The sequence below is a fragment of the Biomphalaria glabrata genome, chromosome 12 (genome assembly GCF_947242115.1).
Source record: "Biomphalaria glabrata chromosome 12, xgBioGlab47.1, whole genome shotgun sequence".
Classification (NCBI taxonomy): Eukaryota; Metazoa; Mollusca; class Gastropoda; family Planorbidae; genus Biomphalaria; species Biomphalaria glabrata.
Genome location: NC_074722.1, coordinates 37,311,698 through 37,338,917, shown reverse-complemented (window position 1 = coordinate 37,338,917; position 27,220 = coordinate 37,311,698). Strand labels below are relative to the sequence as shown.

At 33.8% G+C, this 27,220-nt stretch overlaps 3 protein-coding genes across 3 annotated transcripts; 1 reads left to right on the top strand and 2 right to left on the bottom strand.

Annotated features, from left to right (window-relative positions):
• Positions 1 to 509: 509 nt before the first annotated feature.
• LOC106074171 (mitochondrial fission process protein 1-like) lies at positions 510 to 6,049 on the bottom strand. Its single transcript, XM_013234902.2, has 3 exons — positions 5,832 to 6,049; positions 4,827 to 4,954; positions 510 to 3,580 (listed from the first exon to the last, which is right to left on the bottom strand). Exons 1-3 carry the CDS (start codon positions 5,899 to 5,901, stop codon positions 3,293 to 3,295), a joined length of 486 nt encoding a protein of 161 aa, XP_013090356.2. The 5' UTR covers positions 5,902 to 6,049; the 3' UTR covers positions 510 to 3,292.
• A 60-nt stretch (positions 6,050 to 6,109) lies between these two features.
• On the top strand, positions 6,110 to 11,216 carry LOC106074172 (ran-specific GTPase-activating protein-like). Its single transcript, XM_056006200.1, has 6 exons — positions 6,110 to 6,270; positions 8,131 to 8,237; positions 8,564 to 8,721; positions 8,811 to 8,939; positions 10,195 to 10,275; positions 10,513 to 11,216. Exons 1-6 carry the CDS (start codon positions 6,256 to 6,258, stop codon positions 10,644 to 10,646), a joined length of 624 nt encoding a protein of 207 aa, XP_055862175.1. The 5' UTR covers positions 6,110 to 6,255; the 3' UTR covers positions 10,647 to 11,216.
• Positions 11,217 to 12,079: 863 nt separating this feature from the next.
• LOC106075733 (N-lysine methyltransferase setd6-like) lies at positions 12,080 to 26,716 on the bottom strand. Its single transcript, XM_056006199.1, has 11 exons — positions 26,549 to 26,716; positions 23,502 to 23,646; positions 21,717 to 21,864; positions 20,271 to 20,399; positions 18,528 to 18,804; positions 17,410 to 17,508; positions 16,821 to 16,916; positions 16,551 to 16,631; positions 16,358 to 16,463; positions 14,641 to 14,686; positions 12,080 to 12,269 (listed from the first exon to the last, which is right to left on the bottom strand). The coding sequence occupies exons 1-11, from the start codon at positions 26,696 to 26,698 to the stop codon at positions 12,110 to 12,112; spliced, it is 1,437 nt and encodes a 478-aa protein (XP_055862174.1). The 5' UTR covers positions 26,699 to 26,716; the 3' UTR covers positions 12,080 to 12,109.
• Positions 26,717 to 27,220: the final 504 nt, after the last annotated feature.

The window sequence follows — 27,220 nt, the reverse complement described above, 5'->3', positions numbered from 1 at the left end:
TTGTCTTGTCATCACCGACCACACGTAGCCTAGGCTAGCTTTACACTGACCAGTTTAGTATTATCAGTCAGACACACGATCTATTTACTTTTCCCGCAGTAAGCCAATAGGTTAAATGAATAGGTTTGTGTGACGTTACATGAAAACCACGTGAAAATCTGACCGTTTTGGATGCGCAGAAAAATTACGTCACAAAAACATCAATTACTAAGTTATTATTAAAAATAAAATAAAAAGAATAATATATTCATTTTCTGTAAATCAAACATTTAAAAAAAAATTGTCAAAACCATCGGAGTTTCCCTTTAATAAGTTGTCACCATATGACTTTGACATTAATTTCAAACTATGCAAAAGGTCAAGCAAAGATTAGATATCTCATGTATCACAGATTTATCTCCTCTGATACGTTTGACAAGGTTTTTCACCTGAAGACTTCATAATGAAATCAAAATTTATAAAAGTAAACATCAATTTGTCTTTAAAGAACTTTAATATAAAACATGTAGTAACTAATATAAAAGTGAACTTTTATTTTGCTGCTAATACTTCTATAATGAATGATAACACAATTATAATAACTATTTAAAAACAACAACAACATTGGTGCATAGATAATATGTATGTTCTCTCTCTCTCTCTCTCTCACAAACACACATAATAATGTGCCTCTTAATACAAATGATTAAAATTTAAAAAAAAAATTTGCAAACTGGCAGTTCAAAGTGAACCAGTTGAGTTACTACTTTGAATTTAACTGGCCACTTCTGTGGAAGAAAGATCTTGATTGGTTTGATTGAACTTCTCAATAAAAGAGCTTCCCTTGGAAAAACTCCAGGAAGTATAGACTCAGAAATATTGTGATTTATAATATGTCAATATTGAGATCAATGAAGTGATTGCAATTAAAAATCAATGACAAAAACAAAAATAATCATCAGATTACAAAAATATTATTTTAAAAAGCCTCTAGATGATTTAGTCAATTGAATAAAAACAATTTTTTTTTAAAGAATCAAGAGAAAAGTATTATTCATTAGATAAAAAACAAAAATTGCACATCCTATTTTGTTTCGTTTCTCCAAACCAAGGTGCGAATAAAGTTTTTAATTGTTTTTTACTATGCCATATGTACATTGTTTCATTTTCAGCAGTGCACAGAAGATATTGAAGAGTTTATGATATTATCACAGCTTTAATATAAACAAAAATGCAAAAATACTGAAACTAAAATCTGTTTAAAAAAACATTGAAATAAAATAAAACATGCAAAAATAAAAAATCTGGAACAAAATTGTAAAAGACTGTCCAGATGTAGCTGGTTCTGATTTACACAACAACCAAAAATAAAATCTTGTCTTTTGAGGAACAGCTCTCACCGTAATACAATCTACTCCAGTAAATTTAAATAAGAAGAAAGTTCTATTTTTACTTCTCTCATTATATTATTGGTTAAATCAATTTTCTTTTCTTTGCTTTTAACTTATTTTAAGACTATGTCTGACATTAAATGTGTATCAATTGCATTTGTCTGTATAGTAGTTTATTCATAAATAGAAACAGTTTGAGTTACGAATGTTCCTTGTAACAAACTTTATACAACAAATCATACCAAATTGATGTAATGGTACTTTTTCTTCCTGTAGAGTTACAGATGTAGGATTTAGGAAACAAGATTAGTGGATCATATAGTGACAACCTGCAGCAGTCAGACTTAAAGAAGTTGAGCAGGTTACTGTTAGCCCCAATAATGCACTACTATATATATAATTTTAAGTTATTCCAGGTAGTAAAATACTGTAGCTCAATATAAAAAAAAATACTTTTAGTATATCAGCAGTATATGTTCTCAGATACCAAATCAACAGTCTCTAACACAGATGAATACATACTTAAAGAGCCACACCTCTATATATTAAACTATTTACAAAAACAAACAAATATTCAGTCTAATAAAGAAGGACTGGGCTAGAAATAAAAATCTTCAACTCTAAACAAAAATATAAACAAAACAAATATTGAAAATCTTTAGGCAGTATAATACAGCTAGTATTAACACATTGCATAACAAATGTAATAAATATCCTTTTAAAATTAACACTACAAGTATAGAAATATTCACAAATTTTAAATATTCATTAAAATGAGTTCCTTGGGTAAAACTTTAAGGCATAGATCATTGTCATTAGTAAGGAAGGGTGGTGGCTGAGTGGTAAAGCGCTGGCTTCTGAACCAGGTGTCCTGGATTTGAATCTTGGTGAAGACTGGGATTTTGAATTTTTTTGATTTTGAAGGTGCCCCTGAGTCCACCCAACTCTAATGGGTACCTGACTTGAGTTGGGAAAGTAAAGATGGTTGGTCTTGTGCTGGTCAGCATAGAATAGCAAAAGACTTTACATTCCCCATCAGCTTTAGATGTTTATATGGTTGTAGCTAGTTCACAGCTGTATAAAGAAATCTGTCAAACACCTATTGCAAGCAAACACTGAAATTCAATTCCCAAATTTTTTTAAATTTGAAGTTACAGACATTATAAGTAAAAAGTAGGGGTAGATGATGTTAAAGTCTGCTGTTTCTGTGGCTCATGGTTAAAATAAGAGTGTCATATTGCCAGCACAACAACCATTACTTTTCCCCAACTATTGTCAGGTACCCATTAGAGCTGGGTGGACTCAGAGATGCCTATAGATCACAAAATCCCAGTCTTCACTGGAATTTGAACCTGGGACCCCTCAGGTCAGAACCAACACCTTAGCACTCAGCCACCCTGCTTCCAAGACATTTATAAGACAGAAGAAAAATACTTTGATGAGATACAGACATTTCTAATAAAAAAAAAAAATTCTTTGCACAGATACAGACACTTCAAATAAAAAAAAATAATACTCTAAGGAGGTACAGACATTTTTAGGAAAGAAAATTATGCTTGAATTAGATACAGACATTTTAATGAAAGAAAATATTCTGAATGCAGTTGGATAAAACAGTCATTCAATAAGGAAGAACAAAATATGAATACAAATCTGGCAATAAGCTGTTGACATAGTGGTAACAAAATATGAAGTATGCAGTAGCAAATAGGCTTTGGCAAATCAACCTTATTTATGCTATGTCATATAGAGTAATAGCTTAAGAGCAATGGCCAATATGCCATAAACTATAAATTCTTACACCACTCTAGCAAACAAACAAAAAAGTCACAACTTTACAAAACAAAATGGAATAAAAACAAAACTGTATGATTAAGCAACCTTGCAACAGCCAATTTGATTTTCAATACTAAGTTATCTACTTATTTGTGATTGTACAATTTTCTTAGAGTGCTATCCATCAATAAATCCACAGCTCTGTCAATGGGTTTCACTATGAACGGAATGCTGCCAATGCCAACAACTACAACACTCCATTTTTTGACAGGTTGTGGGAGTGCCGTGCGAGTCATCAGTTTGTTGGTGGCCCAGCAGATACGGTTGATGGTAAAACCTGGGATAACTACGGAAGCAAGCCCCTGCCAAATCAGGGTGTCTATGGTAGCGATGGCTGTTTTTTCTAACCTTTTCTCTTCCCTTTGAAATGGTTTCTGTTGATGAATTTTTAAAAATGTTTTATGAATCGTGTAACTTGAAAATGTATTTTTTAAAAATGGAGATATTTTATTGATTATAATTTAAAATGTAGAATATCATCGTACAAAACATAAATGATCAGCTTTAGATTGTAGAGCTACCTATACACAGAATACAACTGCATCCACCCCTCATCTAGCTATGTAGATTTCATGCCCAACCGAGACCAATCATTATAAAAGGCCTTAACACTGACCTGCAAAATTGCAACATTTGGGCAGTTTAGACCAATAGATCATTGCCACATCGCAGGTCTGATGTCACAACTTGTGACAATTGGTCTCAACCCAACACAGAAATAAAAAACTCCATTGAAGTAAAAAACAAAAAAAAATATATAATGACGCAATTAATCAAGCAAAAACAAGGACAAGATAGGTATAACTTCAACTGTGTTATGTACAAATGAGGGATGATTGTCCTAGTCGATAGCATCTGTCATTTGCTATAAACAAACAGTCAATTCAAAATTTCTACAATCACAAAGAATCCTCTGAAGCTAAATACCTACTGTTATTTTCATTTTCTTATATCCTCATTCTGTGCATCACATCACTAGTTCTACCATTGCTAACTAAAGTACACAGTTCAATATTTAAATTACTATTGTAATTAACCTGGTGGCGACACAGATGGGGATAGTGGTTGTGTGGACAGCTGATGCAAATCACCCCAGGCCAGCGCCAGATGAGCAGTCAACCGTGACTGAATAGAGCTCAGGAGTGTCAAGAGGGATGTAGTCATGTGATCAACCAGAATGGTCGAGCAATGTTCCATCCAGTTCTAGAAAGCAAGTAGGGACACTATATAAGAGCGAGTGTGTCAAGTGACTTCACAAGTTCGAGTCAAAGTCAGAATCAAGAATCAGTCAAGGTGAAGTCGGTCCGGAACAGATAATCAAGTGCAAGTCAAATAAGATACGTCAAAGCGTGTAGCTTTCGTACAGTCAGTGTCACATTGTTGCCAATTGTACAGTATTGGCTGTGATTTATTGAACATTAAAGTGTTACGTTATTTTGGAGCCCTCAGTTGTCAAGTTTTTTAAGTTGATGGTGTCATATGGTGCAGTTTGCAGAGAGCCTGGAGATAGTGAGATTTGTTACACTATATTCTATTTATCATTACTTAATACAGAACACAAGTAGATCAATAACATTAAATGACTGTTACAGAAATCTCAACAATAACCAGATTTCTAACCTTCCAGACTTTATAGCCTTTGTCCAGAGCATCAGCGATGACATAGCCACTGGACACAAAGTAACTGAACCAGACAACTTTAACAGGCACCATGAAGCGAAAAGATTCACCAACCTCATTTGCGTACCCTGAAATATTCAGGTTTTTAAAATTAGAAAAGACTATGAAAAAAATTAAAATAATAAATAAAAAAATAATGAAGGATTTTGCAACATGCACAACATTTAAATTTAAACAGAAACATTCACAGTAGCAGAACATCTAAGTTTTACCAACATCTGGATCTAAATTGACTAGACTCATTATGAATATAAGCTTAAAATACTGGTACTACTAGATCTATATCTAGAATCTAGATAGTAGTTACTATTCTAAATTCTAGACTATGACTATGAGATCTAGATCTAATTAGAATAGAGATAATAATACTAATATTAATACTTTATTAATAGAGCAACTGGACTCTAGAGCAGCGGTTCTCAACCTTTTAAGCTCGGCGACCCCTTTTTACAATTCCTCACTTTGCCGCGGAAACCCCCCCCCCCCCCCACCTTCACACACACAGCAAAAGAAAAGCGGAAATTACCAAACAATCCATATTTTCGATGGTCTTAGGCGACCCCTGGCAAATTGTCAATCGACCCCCAAAGGGGTCGCGACCCACAGGTTGAGAACCCCTGCTCTAGAGTAATCTAAAGCTAAAGCACTACAGTGAGCTAACTACTAAACTAAACTTAATTTTACTAGGCAACTTAACTACTATTTGGAATTTTTTTAGATCTAGAATCTAACTAGATTTAATAACTAATTACTAGTAGTAAAGTCTAGTAGTTATAACTACTACTACACTACTAGAATCTAGATCTAGTATCTAGCTAGGTTAGTAGGTTTTAGTTTTAGTAGGTAGGCTTTGAATTGATTGATTTGATTCTTGAAATTCTACTAATCTAAAGTCTAAAGACAGTACTATTTTAATAATTTAAACTACTTTAAATTTTAAGATACCTAAATATCTAAGAAGGGAATCTTTGAATACATCGTATTCACGATGAACATTATCCCTGTTAGGGCTCATTGTAATTGAGTTTCTAGACTCTAGAAGGTCTACCACAAATCTTGTCTCTTTACAGTTACTGTACTCTCTGTACAATGGCAAGTTGCGAAAACGACTCGGACAAAAAGCGAAAGTAAAGTTTGTCCTAGATTTAGTAATCGCCAGTGACTTCCCCTGTCCCCTCCACCATCCTTCCTTCTCTTTCCAATCATGAAAATAGCTATCCGAAAATAGCCGCATTCTAATTCTCTTTCGACCCTAATTTTGGTTTTTGACGGTAATAAAGTTTATAACACCGGAAGATCTCTGTGTCAGCGGCATCCAAATCTTTGTTTACGAAGGGACGTTGCGTGAAATAATCAATCCAACATAATCATGGCTGATGAAAAAGTAATTATTATTAAGATATACATTTTCAGAAAGATAAATTTGTCATATAACTATTACGTCTCTCTTTTATAAGCTTGAATATAGGCCTGTAGTTGTGGATCTGTATTGCTACAACAATAAGTTGAATAAGAATATCAATACAAAAATGACAAAACTTGTATGAATATATTAATATATAAAATAATATAGATGTATTCAGATCTAGATCTAGTTCTAATATAGAATGTAGTCATTATACATATTCATATATCAAATATATCATATATATTTATTTTTTTAATTATAGTCTATTCTACACTACATAATCTAGATTCTAGAAGATAGAAATCATAGAGACAGATCTATTCTAAAGACTATTCTTAGAATTATTCTAGTCAATCTACTGTAACTATCTAGCTAGATCTAGAGAATCTAGTCTAGAATTAATCTAGATTAATAGATACTAAGATACTATCTGTATCATGAGACTTGATACAGGATAAAGTTGATTGCATTTGATTATTTTGTTGGTGAAACAGTATGAGTACTATGAGATCTAAAGTAAAGTGCGAAGTTCGAGCGCATTAAGCCCGCTGGCAGCAATTTTCAAGTTTGGATTTTTATACTAATTTATAGCATTAACTGTCTGACCTATGAAAAAACTGATGGTATCTCTGAATTACTCGTCCTTTTTTCTATAAAAATAGATTGGATTTAATGTCAATAGGCTTAGTTAAAATTAAATATGAAGTCAAAGAGGTGTAGGGTAATTATCGGCAAGCGTACTTTTCCTCGAGCGGATTTTTCCCCAGTTAGTAAGCTCGATCGGGTTGATGGAAGGTTCGAGCAGATCAAAGAAAATATATCTAAAAACATGTTTTAATATTTAATTTTTACTATAAAGTCATTTTCTTTTTACTCCAGCGCAAGAACACTATCCATTGCACCATTTCCCACCCTCCACAACTTCAAATAGTCTCTTTGAGCTGATGAACCATCAGACTTCAAAATAGCCTTAATCCCATTACCCATTTCCTTCACTACCGGGTAGTAAAAAAGAATAATTCTACACCTCCTGAGTTTGACCTCACCATGAACTTAACCTTTACAAGGAAAAGGAAATAGTATGTGTCGGAAGTAAAGAAAAAAAAGGTGCATGCGCAGTAGCAATATAGTAGTAATTTGGTAAACATTCAAATAAAAAAGTTATAGCAATAAAAAGTGAACTGTTCGAACCTCTTGTCAAATCGGGACTGCTCAAACTTCGCACTTTACTCTAGATCTGAATTGATAACAAGTTTGAAGATTTTAAAATATCTTGATTTATGCTGGATATTAAGACTTCACCAGGCCCACAGACATTTTTCTGTAACTGTAACAAATACTGAAATAGGATGTTTCAGAATTTCTAGAGTTTTTGAGAGGTCATAATGAAACCACACTATTGTCACTATCATCACTATTTTAGTTTTTCTTTTGACTGTGTAGACCAGGAACTAGAAAAATTCTAGACTCTAGTGTCTAGACCTATCACTGACAATGAAAGTCCATATGCCATATATGATATGAGTATTATTAGGCATATAATGTTTAATAATGTATCCAATTTTACTTTTTTTTTTTTTTTTTTCATGATACTAAAACTAAAATATATCCCATTTGAGACTTTACTTTTCCCCAGCTAATGATGCCTAATGTCAGGTACCCATTTAGAGCTGGATGGACTCAGAGACACCCAAAGATCCCGAAATGAAAATCCCAGTCTTCACCAGGATTCGAACCCGGGACCTTTGGTTTGGGAGTCAAGCACTTTACCGCTCAGCCACCATGCCTCCTTCTTTTACATATAATACATAGATAATTTTTTTCCTTCTATTTTAGGATGACCATGAACCTGAATCTCCAGACATTCACTTTGAACCTTTAGTGAAACTCAGCCTGATTGAGAAAAAAACAATGGAAGAGGATGAAGATGTTTTGTTATGCTTGTAAGATGTCTTTGATGTTTAATGTTTAGGATAAGTTGATTATTTTAATCATTTGTACAGCTGTGGGTATAACAGGAAAGCACTGGTTTTTCTTTTAAATTTAAATGTAAATTTATTACTGTTTAGTAAAGCCACATGTCAATGTTAACTCTATGATTGTCCGAAAGTCATTTTGACATCCTGGTTTCTTTGTGATCTCGAAGCTTTCCCCCCATCTCCCAGCTAGTTGTTAGCCTTCTGGTGCTTCATAATTACTTATTTTACCCAGAGCTTTAAATATGTCTTTAAATATTCTAATAGAATTTATACTTGAATGTGTCTTTTAGGAGAGCCAAACTGTTTCGCTATGATGTTGACGCTGAACCCAAAGAGTGGAAAGAACGTGGTACTGGAGATTGTAAAATTTTAAAGCATCGAAGAACTGGTCTGATACGTATTCTTATGAGAAGAGATAAAACCCTAAAGATTTGTGCTAATCATTACAGTAAGTAGCTTCATTCAACGGCTATTGCTTTGCGTAAGGGATGGCCAACATTAAGTAGACTGCTGAGTTTATTTTGTTCTGTCCACCAGTCTACCCCAACATGGAACTGAAACCAAATTGTGACAGTGACAGAGCCTGGGTTTGGTCCACAACCTCAGATTTTGCTGATGAAGAGATGAAAGAAGAGGTACTTGCTATCAGATTTGCTAAAGCAGAAAGTAAGCCATTTTTTTATTGTTGCAGTTAAATCTTATCTTCAAGTTAATTTATGCTGGTTTCTAAATATTATGAAATAGTTCTTTAAGAAGTTAGAATCATATTTAATAGTAGGCAATTTTTTTCCACATCATCAAAGTTCATTTAACTGAGTTACAATTTATTGTAGAGGGCAAAGTATTCATTTTTAAGCAGACATAACATGTTATAGCTTTTTTTTCTAGTCTGATGCATACTTATGTGCCTTGTTGACTAAAACTAGCTCAAGCAGTGTAATAGTCTTTGCTATTTATGGATTCGATGGAAATATATTTTTTTTTAGCAATTGGTTTGTTTTCTAGACTATTTACAGTTTTTTTTTTTTTCGAGTTCCATAAATTGAGATAAGTAAGAGGGAACAAAAAACCACTACATAGTATGTAATTTGTTTTCCAGTATAATGGGGAAATAAAAAGAATGTTCCTAAGCCTATTCCGTAACTCAAATGTTTAAAATAATATGGAAAGATAAACAATAGTACCGTAATTAAACAGTCCTAGTGCCTAATTATAGTATTCATTATTTTTATTGGCATCTGTTTAAAGATCTCTTAGTATACAATCTTTAGCAAAGATGTTCCTGCTTTCTAGTTTAAAAACATACGTTTTGTCAGTAGAATAGTAAAGCATTAACTTGTAGGGTTGCCGTTTTACCAAGAAGTCCTGTTAGCTTTTGAGAGTTTGAAAAGTCTGATGTGCAACCTATTGTCCAGTGTTGGAAGTTTTATTTCAGCACATGAGTTGAGAGCTGTTAATCTAATGGCTAATCTTTAGCAAAGATGTTCCTGCTTACTAGTTTAAAAACATACTTTTTGTCAGTAGAATAGTAAAGCATTAACTTGTAGGGTTGCCGTTTTACCAAGAAGTCCTGTTAGCTTTTGAGAGTTTGAAAAGTCAGATGTGCTACCTATTGTCCAGTGTCAAGTTTTATTTCAGCACATGAGTTGAGAGCTGTTAATCTAATGGCTAATCTTTAGCAAAGATGTTCCTGCTTACTAGTTTAAAAACATACTTTTTGTCAGTAGAATAGTAAAGCATTAACTTGTAGGGTTGCCGTTTTACCAAGAAGTCCTGTTAGCTTTTGAGAGTTTGAAAAGTCTGATGTGCTACCTATTGTCCAGTGTCAAGTTTTATTTCAGCACATGAGTTGAGAGCCGTTAATCTAATGGCTACATTTTCTTTCTTTGTAAATCTATATATCATACTCCAACTATTTCAGGTGCTCAGAAATTCAAATCAGTGTTTGATGAATCAGCCGAAGAAATGAAAACAGCAATGAAAAACAAAACACTTATTGAGGGTAAGAAATAGCTGAAACTTGATGTCAGCACTTAGAAGATTTTATGGTTTCACATTTACTTTATCACAACTGTGTATTGGAATGGAGGGGTAGGGGAGTAAGTGCTTTATTTACTTACTTTTATAAATAGTCAAAATAAGTTGTAGATTTTCTCTGATGTAGTGTTTGTAAATGTATCCATTCTGCAGCTAATAAATGTGGAAGTTAAGGTACCGTATTAATTTTGTTCCAATTCAGATAATGACGAGGATGATGAAAAAGAAGATGATGGTGTTGTCAATACAAAGCCTGATGCTAGCGACACCGAGCTGGCTGGTCAGCTGAAAGATTTAAAAGTGGAAGATGCAGACAACTCAACATCAGAGAAATGAAGCCGCATTCGATATTGCTTCAGTGACTCAATCAAAGCGTCAGGATCTAAAGTGTTCAAAGTGCTGAAATCGGTTGTCAAAAATAAATCTTTGACTCTGCGTGTCCCACTGACTGTGTCCTATAATTTGTTTTTGAGTATTGTATGACTTTGCATTTTCTGTGCTTCTTGATGCACTGCTCTTGCTGGTTGAGTTGGTTCCAATGTTTTATTGTCGATACTTGATTTTTGTCATTTTTTATGTTGTATGGTTGGTAACATTATTGGCAATGAATCGACATCATCTGAAGACGGAGCTACAAGAAAATTTTATCACTTAGTACCTCACATGATTTTAACTTTTTAGAAAGCAAATATTTTAACGTTTTTATTAGACTGTGACCTATTTTAATTGTGCATTTGATAAAATGTGTCTGTATGTTGTCAGTCCTGGACTACTGCCCTGTCACTGAAATGATAGCTTGACACTGCTGCCCAAAGATACAGCGGTGTTGTCTTGAACTATTGAACATGTTACTACCACAAAGTGGTCTTTGTCTTATTCTGTAAATAAATGTACAGTACATTGTAATTCTTGATTCTTGTTTTGTATTTTTTTTTCCCCATAATACAAATTGTTACTAGGGTTGCCTCCTGAAATGGCATTAAGAAATTAAAACGCCTACAAGGGTTTAGTTGGATTAGCTGTCTGGAGTAACAACTCAATGACCAAGTATCAACACTGCTGAGATGCTCCTTTTTTTTTTTTTTGGACCACTTAGGCATAAAAATTTCAGACTCAAAAGCAAGTGACAATGAACTTGAAATAAACTCTAGGCAGACTAAAAAAATCTGTGACATGATACAACAATTAGGTCACAAGTTGCTTTACATTGCGATATAATGCACTCTTCTTTAATCTTTGTACCATTATTCGTGTAAAAAAAAAATATACAGGTACCATCAATTTTATATATTAAATTGAGAAGTTAGGGCTTTCGTCACTCTCCAAAACTATTTGTTCAAAGCTGCAATGTCATTATTTACTAAAGGTTTTAAAGTTTAAAAATTTAGTTTTTGAAAAATTTGTAAGCACATTTATGTTAATGTGGGATTATTATTTTTTTTTTATAAGGTATCAGTTATTCCTACAGAGATGAAGATAACATTCAGTAGGGGAAGAAGTGGGCCATTGTGATGACAGTCCAAAGTGAATACACACAGCCATCCAGATTAGATGGATTTTCCTAGAAATAAAAGGGAGAGAATAAATGCATATAATGGAGAAAGATTAATTAGTGTTGAGCATTCTTTGTTGTAATACATGCATAATTATCTCCCCTTTTATTAAAAAAATATCTCAACTGAACAGAAGTGCTAAATATGTTTTATAAATAATTCACAATATCAATTGATACATACATTGAATACATAGTGTAAAACAAATACAAAGTATTAAAAATATTTCATGTTTATTTATGGTAACTATTTACAAGCATCTAGAAGTATATACAATAATTTCTTCTGTCCCTGTCGTGTGAATAGTGAAAACTTTTCTCTCGAACTCATGGAATTTGTCTGTGCTAATAGCTTCTCATCTTCCTCTAGACTAGTGGAGTAGTGACTGAGGTGGAGTTGTGCCATTCTGAAGACATTTAAGATAAGATAATTTTTATTGATCCAATCAAATGCAGTTTTGACTAAAATTGACAACCTCAGCGTAACTACTGTAACAATAACAATATAGATGCAAATACGAGATCTGATGTAATAGTGGTATAATGGGTGAAGGTTATCTTTCATGGAAAAGCTCTTCAAGAGATGGTAGCTGAGCTCGAGTGATATACCTGTATGATGCTTTTTTAATTAGTCTATTTAGTCTAAGTCTTTGTGCAAGTGAAGTATTACCATACCAGCAGGTGATGGCAAAGTGACTGCTGATGGTTGCTGTATAAAAAAAGTTTAATTATTGTTTTGTCGATGCTAAACTTCCTTAGCTTTCTAAGATAGAAAAGACGGTGGTGAATTTTTGTGTAAAGGTTTTGACAGTGTTCACTCCATTTCAGTTTGTTGTTGATGGCTGTACCTAGATATTCTTGCACTTGTTCTACGGTTTGGTTATTTATCTGAATTTCTGCAAGATGGCCTTTATATTTCCTAAAATCTATAATCATTTCTTTCGTTTTCTGAACATTTAAAATGAGAAAGCTTTGAGATATTAGTTCATACCGGTACCAAAGTATTGAGGAACACTGTTGCACCAAAAATGCAAACAAGTAAAATAAATAAATATAATGAGATGAGGAACACTCTACTCAGCGCAAAGTAAATTGTAATCATCTACTAATCTGTGGCAACTTCTTGTGTGACTAAAGAGGCCAATCCTTGACACACAGGTAGGGCATCTGTAATCACCAGGAGCCGTTGCACTTTCACTCAAATTAGGCAAATAACTAAAACCCTTTCTAAACCCTAGATGCTGATTTTGCACTCTGGGTTAATTTTAGCTGGGGAAAAGCATACCGTTAGCTGATATTTAAAAAACTTAAAGACCAATGATTGGTCAGCAGTAAAAGTGAACAAAACAATGTGAGGATAGAGAAATGGATTTAATTTGAATGAAGCACCAATTAACTAGTAGTCCTAAAAATCCAAGTTAAGTGACTTAACTCTTTCTCTCCGCAATTATTTGTCACATTCTGGTGGAATCAACGTTGGCATCGTCAGTTAGGAGAGAAAGAGTTAACATCTGGATCAAGAAATTAGGCAAATAATGTTGTGTTGTCTTTGTATGAGAAAAGAGTCCTTGTAATCACAATAAATTTCCGTAAGGATCAATAAAGCAAAAAGAAATATTCACATCATAATGAAATATTCCAGACAAACATACAAGGAGAGAATGCTTACACCTAGTTGTGCAAAACCAAATGAAATTAAGTCACGCACAACAGTCGAACAAAATGACATGAGACAACTTGCAACAGCCTTTGCTGTAGAAAACTATCCCTGTTCAAAATGCTGATGGCATGTAGAAATACTATTGAAACACTGCACCTTTACTATTGCCACCCAATAACTTCAGTGAATCAAGGATAGACTATCAGGCACTGAATCATCATTTGAATGTTCTATTAAGTTTTAATATCACTACCTGGTATGGCAATCTGAACATTAAAAATAAACTTCATAGAATCCTAAATACTGCTGGTCATCATCATCAAACTCCATTAGAGTGAGGGCTTGAGAGGCTTAAATCCTCTCTTCAAAAGCCATGGACAGAAACCCTGCTGTCTTGCGTAGTGCATAAATGTCGCCATACAGGTTGAGAATTTTTGGTTTCCCAGACCTGTCGAGATGGAGATCAGCAAGTCTGGGGCAGTCAAACAGAATATGAGGCATGGTTTCCTCTTCCTCCCCACAGCAGGGTAACCGTGAATCGAAATTTGGACAAAATGCTGCTGGTAAAATCATTGGCAAAAAAATAAACCCCATTTAGGCAGCTGTTTGAGACAAACATCCATACAAAAAATTAAAAAGATTCTAGAAATAAAAAAAATCAACCTTTGGGTCAGGATTTTGTGATTTTACATTTTACAAAACAAGTACAAGACACCAATAGCAAAGACAAACAGACACAAACACTCTTTTATTCCCCAGGCAATCAAATCATTAAATAGAAACTGATATAAATTTTTCGTGTGTAATAAAGAGTGTGGCTGGTGTGAATGTATATTTTGGTTTTCTATAGTTATAATGTTTTGTTTGGTGTAATGCACAAATTGTAAAACAAATTTCCGTATGGATAAGATTATTATTAATATTATTAAAGTAAATAATTCATTTCTTCATGTTTGGATATAACTTTCTATAAACAATTAACCTATACCAGCAAACTGTGCTCCTAACAATGATATTTGATGTTGATTTCAATATTCATTAAAAATCTCTGTAGAATGGTTTGCCATTTTTTTATTTTACTTTCAGTTTGTTTCGATTTGAAAAATGACTTCACTGACCTTAATAATAACTGTTTCCATTTTACCTCTACAGTAGGGAGATTGGCTGAAAGTAGAAATATAGACACTAGGAATCAACAATGTGGTCAACAAATAATATAGAATATAAGGTTTGTCTTCTAGTCCAAAGATTACTGAGAAGTGACCGTACAGTATTTCATGTGGCTATGCAGCCCCAGCTGCGACCTACATATCAAGAAATAATATAGCTTCATGAAATCTCATTGGTAGAAATATTTTCAAACAAGACAGACATTCTTTAAAGACTAAAAGAACAAGTATTGAGAAGTTAAAAATTATACATTCATTTAGATTGTTACATCTTTGTTGAATTGAAATTAAACTTTGAAATTCCTAAAAATAAAATGAGAAAAGGGAGAGGAAAAAAAAAAAGGTAAAATCAGTTAAATTAAATATTAGCTACAAACTAAAAAATTTAAAAAAAAAATGTTTCCTACTTATAATAATCAGCAATAATTTAAAATTAGTATAAACTGATGCAGTACATCTTATCAAACTAATGAAACAATTAAATGCCTAGATCTGGCTATTGACCTAAGGGTATGAAAAGTATACCAAATAAATATATAGATGAGCTGATACCCATGCTACACAATAGTAGAACCCACTAAATATGTATGAAAACTTCTTAGGCCCATCAGCTCTAGTTTTCCCATCTTCATGCATTATAAAGCCTATCCTCAAACACAATACACACTATATCTAAATGAAAGCCTACCATCAAACACACTACATCTAAATGAAAGCCTACCCTCAAACACAATACACACTACATCTAAATGAAAGCCTACCCTAAAACACTATAGAACACCTAACCAAAGAATTTTTTTTTTTTTTTTTTTTTTTACGGAAATGTTTTATTCTTGAGGAATAAGAGATTGGCCCTTTACAAAACAATTAGATCAATTAGATATTCATTATAAGACATCAGTTAGGCCAGGTTCACCATTTAACTTCACATTCACTTTCACCTATCCTTTAGTCTGCTGGGGCAGCAAACAAGATCTGTTAACCATTTTTCTCCATTATTTTCTGTCATTTGTCTTTGATAGAATTTTATTCTGATAATAATGGAACCTGCCTTTTTACCTGCCTGGGTGGACCACTTCAGGGGCTGCTTTTGAGTTTGTGTTTCCACACAAACTGTCTTTGTAACCTTGTTAATTTCTTATTTAGAAAGAGGCCTATTTATAGATCTAGACCAGTCGTTCTAAAATTGTGCTATACACTATCATTAACTACAGCATTTACATTTTCTACACACACAAACTTTTATACAGACGTTTTGTGTTTCTTTTTGGAAAAACACATTTGATAATCATACTGATCTAAGGTCTAATAGTGGACCAATGGGGAGAGGGGGCATCTGGGAGAAGGTTTCCTTCCTTTAGGTGCTAAGCAAAAAACAACTAACTTGAGTTTGTAATCAAACTCAAGCCCCCTTGATAGGTAGCAAAGCAGTATTAGCTACTCAATCACATACCACTTTAAAAGCTAAGAAAAAAAACTTATGTAACTAGCAACATAACCATTGTTTCATGAAAGCATATATCCTTGTAGAACGCAGTAAATAATGAGTCATAAACATTGGTATACCAGAAGATAACGTTGAGTCATCTACAACCATTGTTTCATGAAAGCATTTATCAATAGTCTTGTAGAACACAGTAAATGATGAATATAAACAGTGACATACCAAAAGACAATGCCGAGTCATCTACAACAGACGCTTCACTCTCAGCATCACTCCAGCCTTCCCTTTCCACATAATCATCAAATTCTTGTTGACTGAACGCCAGCACCTTACAGTGAAAAAGATGATTTTGAAAGAATTTAGAATCGAATTTTATTTAAATATCTAGAAATCACATTGGTTGCTGAAATCATACCTTTAGTATCTGTAAACAAACTTCATCTGACACAAACCCATCTTTGTTTATGACTAAAACATCATCATCTATGATAATGGCCTGTCCAGGAAGAAAAAAATAATAATTCCAGTAAACATCAACCAAACTAAATTAAAGATACCTGGCAAAAAAATTGTCATAAAGAAAAATAGAAACTAGTATGGAATATCATTACTTAGATCACAACTAATCTAAATTCAGAAATTCAAATGTCATTTTTCTTTATTTTCTATGCAGTCTATGACTTACTTGTTCTTTGAGTAGAGCACACTTTTTACTGGTCAAAGTCTGGTCTTGACCTAATTCTTGAGCAGCTTCCAGCAACCTGACCACTGGTACTTCAACCTGAACACACGTAGAAAGATAAAGAGAGGAATCCTTAGGGGACTGCAGGCACGACATGGCCTAAATTGTGCCGATGTGCCTCAAATAAAAAATCAAATCAAATCACTAGTGAAACAAATCTGCAACTCTACCTCACCCTACTGCACTTTATGAAAGCTACATAGGCCAGATTTTTTTTCTTATTAAAAAAGAATAAAATTTCTACACAAACTTAACGTAAGCCACTGAAACAATAGACTCACAAGATTCACAAAAAGATTACATATCTAAAAGAATTTGCAATACAGATTAAATCTTCTAAACACAGTCTACACTCTACAAGGTTTGCTATACAGACTAAAACTTCTATAATCTATAATCTTCTATAATCTATAATCTTCTATAATCTACAAAATTTGCCATAGTGAGTCTGACTACACAATCTAAAACGATAGCAACAACAAAAAAAATGACTTCTAGAATAAATTTCATATTACACATATGTTAACCATACCACATCATGTCCATTAGCTGGATACTGCTCTGCAAATCCATACATGTGCATCAGATGGAGGTTGGAAACTTCACCATATGTGTTGAAGATTTCTTCCCCCTGGCAAGGAATATTTTAGACATGAAAATAAATACTACATTGAACAGAGTTCTATTACATTGAAGTTCTTTTTACACTTTTTAATAGAAACATTCAGATTGTCAAAATGCTATTAAAGAAAATTAAAAGGAAAAGTTTAACACCAGAAAGAGGAAGCCCAAGTAACTGGGTTTTTTTTCTTTTTGTTTGTCTGTTTCTTGCATAAAGGAGATTTCTTCATCCTGTCGGCTCAAGCCTGTCGCAGTAGATCAGGGCAGGATTTAGGTATAGCTGCTTAAGAATTAGCTAGCTATTTGACTAGCTTTGGTGTATGATAGTTTTTCTTTAAAGTGGAAAGACCTGGTCACTTTAAAATATGTATTAATAGTAAAGTAAGTCTGGTCATCTACTAACCATACTAAATGTCTCAATAAATTCTTATACCCATGTATAATTGACTGTAATGCTTGTAGAACAAAGTCAGTGATTTCTACGACAAGCAAAGCCAACAACAGCAAACAAAAGAACACATCCAAGAACACAATGAAGAGAATTGGGCAGAGCTCTTTTTTTTATGAAAGTTTTAATCTTTGGATTCCACTGCATTTCTCTTAAAATGTTGCAGCAATCTAACTCTGGAAATGCACGGCGGCTGAGTGGTAAAGCACTTGGCTTCCAAACAGAGAGGGCCCAAATCCTGGTGAAGACTGGGATTTTTAATTCCAGAATCTTTAGGGTGCCTGAGTTCACCCAGCTCTAATAGGTACCTTACATTAGTTGGGGGAAAAAGAAAAGGCAGTTGGTCATTGTCCAGGCGACATGATATCCTCATTAACCATGGGCCACAGAAACAGATGACCTTTACATCATCTGCCTTATACATCTGAAAAGGGACTTTATTTACATTTGATCTAACTCATCCATTATTGAATTTCTGATAATCAAGCCCTTTTCCCACATAATCAAATGTTTACTATACCACATTAACAATAACGAAATAATTACACCTGCAAAAGAAACAAAAACAAAATGGATAGTACCTTTTTAATGGATTTAGCAGCAACCATTTTTAAAGCTTCTTTTCCAAAGGTAAGCTTAGCATTGTGGTCGGTGATATGGTTTAAACTATCAGCCAGGGGGACCATCATTGGTGGTGCCATCACAGGTTGGTCCTCCTCATCTTCACTGTCCACACTGCTTTCACTTTCCAGGCCATCCTCAGAAACCTTATTTGTCTTGGCCTTCGGCTCAGTGAAACTGTAGGCCATAACGAAGGCCACCATTTTCTTGAAGTCCTCTTGATTCACTTTGAGGTTACTGAAAATATTCAGACATTATTTCCTATTTGAATGTTACAATTATTTGAATAGAAACAAAAGTATTTATAATTTCTTTCTAAAGAATAACAGTTTTATAGAATCGAAAGTATTAAATAAAGTGTTTAAAAATTTATTTAGAATATATTATTTATGGACAGTTTCATGTTACTTTTTTTTTTTCAATGCATTTCATCTGCCAATTTTTTTTTTATTCTCATGTAGCCAGGTTGAATTACTAGCTTACTAAAATTTATTTTTTTTGCTATCAAAATTGTTTTGTTATTGTTTCGGTCTAATCTAGAAGAGTTACATCAGTTTCCCAATGAAATTAAAACTGTATTCTTAGCTAGTGGTCTCTGCATTTCTATTTTGATGTAAAACTTGACCCTGAAAGTTGAGGCTGAAAGAATTCAGGCTAAATGCTAAGGAAAAATGCTGGGTATCAGATACCAGGAAGAAAAGAAGACAAAGGAGTTTGTACTTTATTATTATTATTATTATTATAGCTTTTATATAGCGCTACTTTCATACTTATAGCATGCTCAAAGCGCTTTTGGTCCAATCTCATTTGTGGACCGGTGGGGGGAGGAGGGGGTATCTAGGAGTTGGTTTTCCGTGCTGTGTTTAGGCGCTCCGTAAACACAACTCTGCCCGAGTCGGGTGTCAAACCTCGAGCCCCCTTCAAGGTAGCCAAGCCAAGCCAAGTTCAAGCGCACTTTGCCTCTCGACCACGCTTCCCACTACTTTAAAAGGAACCGAACAGTTAATACTGTGAAGAGACGAAAGTTGAGCTGGTTTGGTCATATTTTAAGATATGACTCACTATCAAAAGTCATCCTTCAAGGTAGCATGAAGAAAGGGTCGTCCAAAGAAAAGCTGGCTGGACAAGGTAAAAGAATGGACTGGCCTCTCTCTTGATAATCAGCTAAGAACAGCTGCTTACAAGGAAAAATGGAGGTATTTGGTTATGCGAACTGTCACAGCACCCCTACGATAAAGTCAAGGGACAGATGATGATGAATTGAAATAAAAGTAAAAATAAGAATTGTTCAATTCTTATACATGTTCATTTTTCTGTTAGTTTTTCAGTTATTTTCATTTAATACTGAATTAATAACAACTTGAACCTGTCTACTCACAATACTATTATTTAACAGTTTACTATCTTAGGTATTGTCATGGCAACCTAACAGCTCAATAATATGTTTAAAATACGTGGGACACATTTATTTTTTTTTCAAACAAAGATTTCTACCTTAATAATAATAGCCTCAATAAAGAAGTAGACCAATACAGTGCCTAGATAGCATGTCAAGGTGGAGGACACTTGGTCATCAACAGTTTATAAAAATGTACATTTTTTAAAAAGTTTTATTTGTATCTGTCTACAAATGCCTATCAGACATTATTTATAGCCAACAGATATCCCCCTGTGTGTTTACTAAACTTAATGTTATTACATACCTTAATTCCTTTGAATATTTTTGTACAAAAGGAACTACAAGTTTTTCAAAATCATTTTGTATCATGCCGAGGTCACGTTTGACAGCTGCATCCACACCACTCCCTTGCAGTAATTGGTTGACTTCTGAACTGGAAGAGAACAAAAACTTCTATAACACTGACTCAAATATGATATAAGATCCAAAAAAGTTGAAACACTATAACTGACATTGTTGAGTATGCAATGTATGAGTTTGTTTATGACATAATACATGAGTTTGTTTGTGATATTATTAAGTATGTGGACAGTATAGAATCGCTAATTAACATTTGACAACTGCATTGGGTTGGACACCTATCCTTTATGGGAGACAACCGCATACCAAAGGAGATCTTCTATCTTTGATGAGCTTAAAGGAGAAAAGCATACCAAAGTGCCCCCTGTCAGCGCTACAAAGTTTAACTAAGGCATCATTTCACCCTCACAAATATAGAAGAAAGTAGCTGGCAGCAGATGACCTCTGAAATAGACAGTTGGAGAGCTCTCACAAAGGCTGTGGGACACAAATTTGAGATCCAAAGGAAAGCCCTTATTGAAGACAGGCGCAGAAGACAGAAAGAAAACTCACATAGTTTTGTCTGCACAAGATGCAGAAAAATATGCAGATTTCAACTGGATTTGTATAGTCATGTGAAAAACTGCCCTCATCCTTAATCTTTGAAATCATACAGCCATTATTAGTTTGTGATATAACGCACGAATTTCAATTTTTCACACCATTTCTATTGGTTAAATGGTGCTGAGTAAATAAACTCATAAGAATAATGAGGCAAGGGAGGATGACATCTTATCTTATATAATACAGACGTTACTTCAAAAAAGAAGATGATCACGTCCTACGCGTCATGCATTTAGTCATGCATATTAACCAATGACTTAAACTCTGCCAAGTCACTGGTTTTCCTGGCTAGCCCAGGCAACCCATTCCATGCTCTAATAGCACTAGGGAAGAAGGAGTATTTGTACAAATTTGTCCTAGCATATGGGACGAGGAATGTGCCTTTATCTTTGTGTCTTTCAGAGTATTTTATTAAATTCTGTTTTTGTATTTGAAGATTATGGGTAATCAGAGTATATACTTTTCAATGTCAGGCAAATTTAATACCAGTTTTTCTGCACTTTTATAACAGCATGTTATCATTTCTTTTTTCAGTTCAATATAAACTATAAATCAATTTTGTGCTCACTGTTTGTTTGTAGCTGATGAAGGCCATGTGAACTAAACATCCTGTGTTTTTAGTTTGGTCCAGAAGAATTTCCCATATTTATATATTTATGCTTATAGTACATAGTTAAAAGGTCTGTTTAATTAAACAGCATCTTAAAAAAAACAAAAAAAATCAATTCCAAGTAAAATTTCACATATAAAAAAGTTGTGAAAAAAAAAAAAAAATAAAAAGTTTCACCTCTCCCAAAAGATAGGCAAGTCGATAGAGTCAGGGTTGGGAAACAGATCTAAATAAGGTTTCCATTTGGAGGATGGATTATTTGTTTCAAATAGCAAAGTGAGAAGAAGCGGGATCCACTGGTTTGTCACTGACAGACTTTGTTTCTCTGAAACAATCAAACAACATAATAACAGTTTGTGTCACATAATCATTAGGAAACAAAAATGCAATTTTTATTTATGTGCTGAAAAATTGATATTTTTATATTAGTAATTTAATAATTTTATAGCTGACTTAATAAATAAAATGTGTAACCCCTTAACAATTACTTAAACTGCCCTTTGGGCAATTGACTCTTGACCCCCAATACTAATTATAAATGAATACAGAATACTTGTAACAATGGCTACTTGAAACAATGACCAACGACTAGAATCAACAATTGTGAATAATGACCAAAAACAAATCCCATTAGCTAGTTACACCTTATAAAGTATCTAAAAGGACCTTTCTGGATAGTTTAATAACTGATAGTAAGTTCTATCAGCTTCCCATAATTCCACATGGACGTTACATCATGTTTATGCAAATCAAGGTTACCTAGAAGGGTTCTGCTTTATCTTCCCATGCACACTCAATGTGACCTAATTATATGGACAGTTCATTACTACCAGTCAGCCATTATTGTTTGCTGCAAAGTGTAATATTATACATATATGACATATATAATGAGAGGCGCTGTGGCTTCCGAACCAGGGTGCAGGGTTCAAACCCCGTGGAGACTGGGATATTTAAATTCGGGATCTTCAGGTGCCTCTGAGTCCACCCAGCTCTAATGGGTACCTGACATTAGTTGGGGAAAAGTAAAGGCGGTTGGTCTTTGTGCTGGCCACATGACACCCTCGTTAACCGTAGGCCACATCATCTGCCCTACAGACCACAAGGTCTGAAAGGGGAACTTTACTTTTTACTTTTACATATATAATGACCTACTTTTCCTGCAACTCACCCTGATGTACCTGGGGGAAGAGAAGGCAGTTGGTCATTGTGCTGGCCTCATTAACCATAGGTTATAGAAGCAGTTAAGCTTCATGTCATCTTCCCCCATAGAGCACAAGGTCTGAAAGGGGTTCCTTTACTTTTTTTTTTTTACTTTATCAATCCAACTAGACATCTGTGTGCATTACATATTAAGATTACTATCAATTCAATTAGTCTGTCTTTCTACAGTATAGGTTGAGATTTCTATTAATCTAGAATGCAGTGAACAGTAAGAAATTAAGACTACTATCAATTTAAGTAGATAGTCTTTTATACACTAGATGTCAATATATTTATGAGTCTAGAAAGCTGTGTACACAAAATAATAAAATTACTATAAATTCAATTAGACTGTCTTTGTTCAGTAGATGTTGAGATGGCTTTCAATCTAACGAGGCAGATGTGTACACTAGATTTATTATTACTAATCAATTTGATTAGGCTATCTTTGTACAGTATATATTAAGATTTCTATAAATCTAGAAAGTTACAATAGATATAAGACTACTCCCAATTTAATTAGACTGTCTATGTACAGTACAAGTTGACATTTCTACTTATCTAACTAGACAGCTGTATACACTAAATATTGAGATGGTTATCAATCTAACAAAAATGATGATGCCTATCAAGGCAGCCTATACAACAGTGCAATAACAAAAACCCAATAGTCTATAGAGAATGTCTATTTACTTTGGCTCAGAAGAGCTTCCTATACATTAGTGGCTTCTGCAATACAAATTAACTTAGAAATGGACACACCTTTCTCAACTAGTTCAGCTATATCACTATTTTCCGGCATAATCAAGCAATTTCTCGGTATTTGAAATAAACAGTAACCTTCGGGAATGTCGTCAACAGCCACCATGCCATACTGAGCACAAGAGCCTTCACAGCCCACTCGCACCTAAAAAGACAATACCGGTATGTAAGAAAGTTGAAAAAAATAAATGAAAATGTCACAAGTATGACTGTGAGAAAGAACTAGAAAATTAGCTAAAAGCATTTTGTTTCTCCCACCCAGAATTGTTCTTATTAGAAACTTAAATTTGTTTAAAAAAAATAAATAACTTATGTTTTCAAAAAAAGTGATTCAGTTTGTTGAATGCAATTTAATTTTCTGCATTGTATAAAAAAAATGACAGAACACAGAGACTCATGACCTTGTAAATTTTTGATACAATTCAAATATAGCTATATATAGCTCTGGATCTATGATCTAATCATTATTCATCACCTGTCCCTTGACTATCATTGTAGGGGTGCTGTGACAATTTGTATAACCAAATTCCTCCAGGAGGACACTCTTCCTGGTCAGCAGCTGTTCATAGCAGATTATCAAAAGATCAGCTGGAGGAGAAGTGCTGTGTGTAATGACGTTTTAGTTGCAATCGCCATTTGATTAACTCAGCCAGTAGGTTTATTAACTCTTTCTGTCCTAATTGACGATACCAATGTCAATTTCCCCCCATTAAATTAAATTAATTTTTGCTTTATGAACATTACTTTGCATTGTGTAAAAAGAGCATCCAATCCTCTTTAATTCTATACCAAAAAAAAAACATTTTCTGATAACAAACAAAATTGTTGAAGTTTAATCATAATAAGGTAGTGAAATACAACAAATAAGCAAAATGAATAATTCCATTGGAACATGGAAAATAATTACAGAGAGAAAAGAGTTAACAGGCCCAATGATACCTTTTTCTGTTGGTCAAGATTTTAATTTAGCATGCATAGCTAAAGTACATGACTAGATGGACATATGGTGTAATGTCAAGATTCACTTCTAAGTGTACAACACCAGGCAGATCATGTTCCTGATCATCAAATACATCGGAGAACTGTTCAAATATTTTTGTTGATATCCTCAATACAGACTTATCAACACTTTCAAAAGTATCATATTTTATTGTTATTAATTCCATTTTTTTTTCTAAAGTTTTCTTCTCTGACAGGGGAGTTAAGTCTACTTTCACCAGCAAGAAATCAACAAATGATCTTTTGTTAGTCCTTGGAATTTGCACTATATGAGTTGTGCCTTTCCGATGGGAATGAGTGTGATATCATCATGCTCACACAAAAAGCTTACTTTGAGTTGGACAGACTTTTGCAGTTTTGATGAGCTTCTTAGGGATAACATTAACACTAGCTCCTGAATCAATCTGACTCACAAAATAATGTGTATAACAGTCATCAATAGAAGATAATGTATAACTGTCATCACTAGAAGATAATGTATAACAGTCATCATTATAAGATTTAATGTATGTATAACAGTCATCAACAGAAGATAATGTGGGTATAACAGTCATCACTAGAACTTATAAGATAATGTATAACACTAACTGTAGTAACTGTCATCACTAGAACTTATAAGATAATGTATAACACTAACTGTAGTAACAGTCATCACTAGAAGATAAAGTATTACACTAATAACAGTCATCACTAGAAGATGATAATGTTGTAACTCCAGTGGCGGACTGAAAGGGTTAATGTGTGTGTGTGGCCTACTGATACACACGACTCAGGCCAATCACAGGTCAACGGCTGTCGATAGACAAGGGACAGTACTGCTAATAACCGCAAGTATGACCTGTGTTGTGGTCATGTGATCAAGAGCCTTCACGGTCGAGAGACAGTGTGTTTAAAAGGACAGCTGAGCCCAGTACAGCAAAGCAGTAAGGACTGTGTGGTACCTTTGAGTCTTCGAGAATGTAGCTGTACAAGCTAGAGAGACTTGTAATGTTAAGTTAGGCAGTTTTATTGTGTTAAAGCATTTGAATTTGATGTAGCCAAATGTGTTGAATTGGCTGTCGATGTAATTGTCATTAAACTGTCACTTTGTTACTTGAAGCTCTTGTTGTCAAGTTCTTGAGTTAGATGTGATGTGTTGTGTTGTTAAGTAGTGTTTACAGAAGGCCTGATTGAGAAGATCGTAACAATATGCATATAACAGTCTTCACTGCCTTCCTGTTTATATTGTAGTTTTCTTAGTCACACTGAATACCAAAATATCATTTATTTTTCTACAAAGGTTACAGATTTTACCCCATGCAGGACACATGTATCTCCTTCATAACTCTATGACAGTCTATGATTTTTCCACAATAGACAATACTCAATAGTAAAAGAATATTTTCAATGATTTAATTTCATTGGCTAAAATGCCTTCATTCAATTATTTAAATAATCAATCATAATTAATGTAAATCTAGATTCTAGATCATGATACTGATGATAGATCAATGATCAATCTGACTCAATGTCTGTTCAGACTGTCACTATCAAGTCACTAGGACTAGGGTAAGTCCAAGATTATTATAATCACAACATAATAATCAATCATTCAATGATCACAAACTGACATAGATCTAGATTAATCTAGAATAGATGTATGTAGATTATTCCAATCAATAATGATTATTGTAGATATCTAAAATCTAAATCTAGATTCTAGATCATACTAGATGATAGATCTAGATTCTAGATCTGAAGTCTGAAGTCTAGTGACACAGGTCACACACAGTCTACTAGTTATTACTAGTCTAGTAGCTACTAGTACATCAATAAAATTATGATCTTGTCATCTTCATGAAATTCACTGAATTCAGAATAATCATAATAAATATAATCTTATTAAATCTTATAATCATATAAAATATAATAAATTAGATCTATAAATATAATATAATGAGAATTGTCATCATAATCATCATATCAGATTAGATATCATCATGATCATGATGACTGTCATGATCTTGTCCTTGTCACTTGTGACAGTCTAGATATTCTAAGAGACCTACTTTAGGGGATATGTTGAATTCATTTTTCTCGCACCATTCGATAAATTTTAAAAGTTTATCTGAAGAAGAATCAGTCGTGTTTAATTTCTTAGCATTTAAATTGTTTTTGTTTATATTTTCTTCATGCTTTCTTTTCATGGACGTCGCCATTTTGTTTAATAGAGTGGATTCCCCTGTCAATACATAAAATTGATATGTAGCACAGACCTATATATATTTCTGTCTTAGATGGTGTAGTCAACAAATTAGAAATATGTAGGTCGTTTGTGCAAACATTTTTTAGGACTATTTAGGAGGGCTGGGCAATCACTTTAAATTTATTAGCCACAAAATTTTGAAAACCTTATAGCTGGTGTCTTTTGTATCCTAGAATAGATTCTTTCTCAGACTTTCTGCTGGGTTACCAAACGTCCGGCAAAAGGTGGCCATGTCCTCCTTTTTGGGGTCGTGTAGTCCGGCCGGCCAGCATTAGGGCGAGGCTTTAAGTGTGAAAATTTCCGGCTTTTCACAGCTAATAACATACGATCTAGCAATTGAATTTCATACTTAATATCTTCTGGTTTAAATATAATCACTCCCTTAGCATAAAAAGATCCAGAGCTTAATTTCACCGCAAGGTGCGTGTTCACTGCAGTGGAGTAGCTAGGGTGTGGGGAGATGTTGAAAATCCCC

Coding starts and splice junctions, on each gene's coding strand:
- LOC106074171 (XM_013234902.2), bottom strand. CDS start 5,901: ATGAGCCCTAACAGGGATAATGTTCATCGTGAATACGATGTATTCAAA. Junction 4,955..5,831: donor TTCCCTTCTTAGATATTTAG/GTATCTTAAAAT, acceptor TGAATATTTCAG/GGTACGCAAATGAGGTTGGT. Junction 3,581..4,826: donor AAGGCTATAAAGTCTGGAAG/GTTAGAAATCTG, acceptor ATTCATCAACAG/AAACCATTTCAAAGGGAAGA.
- LOC106074172 (XM_056006200.1), top strand. Junction 8,722..8,810: donor GATTTGTGCTAATCATTACA/GTAAGTAGCTTC, acceptor TCTGTCCACCAG/TCTACCCCAACATGGAACTG. Junction 8,940..10,194: donor CAGATTTGCTAAAGCAGAAA/GTAAGCCATTTT, acceptor CAACTATTTCAG/GTGCTCAGAAATTCAAATCA.
- LOC106075733 (XM_056006199.1), bottom strand. CDS start 26,698: ATGGCGACGTCCATGAAAAGAAAGCATGAAGAAAATATAAACAAAAAC. Junction 20,400..21,716: donor TTGCCTATCTTTTGGGAGAG/GTGAAACTTTTT, acceptor GTTCTCTTCCAG/TTCAGAAGTCAACCAATTAC. Junction 17,509..18,527: donor CTGCTAAATCCATTAAAAAG/GTACTATCCATT, acceptor ATTCCTTGCCAG/GGGGAAGAAATCTTCAACAC.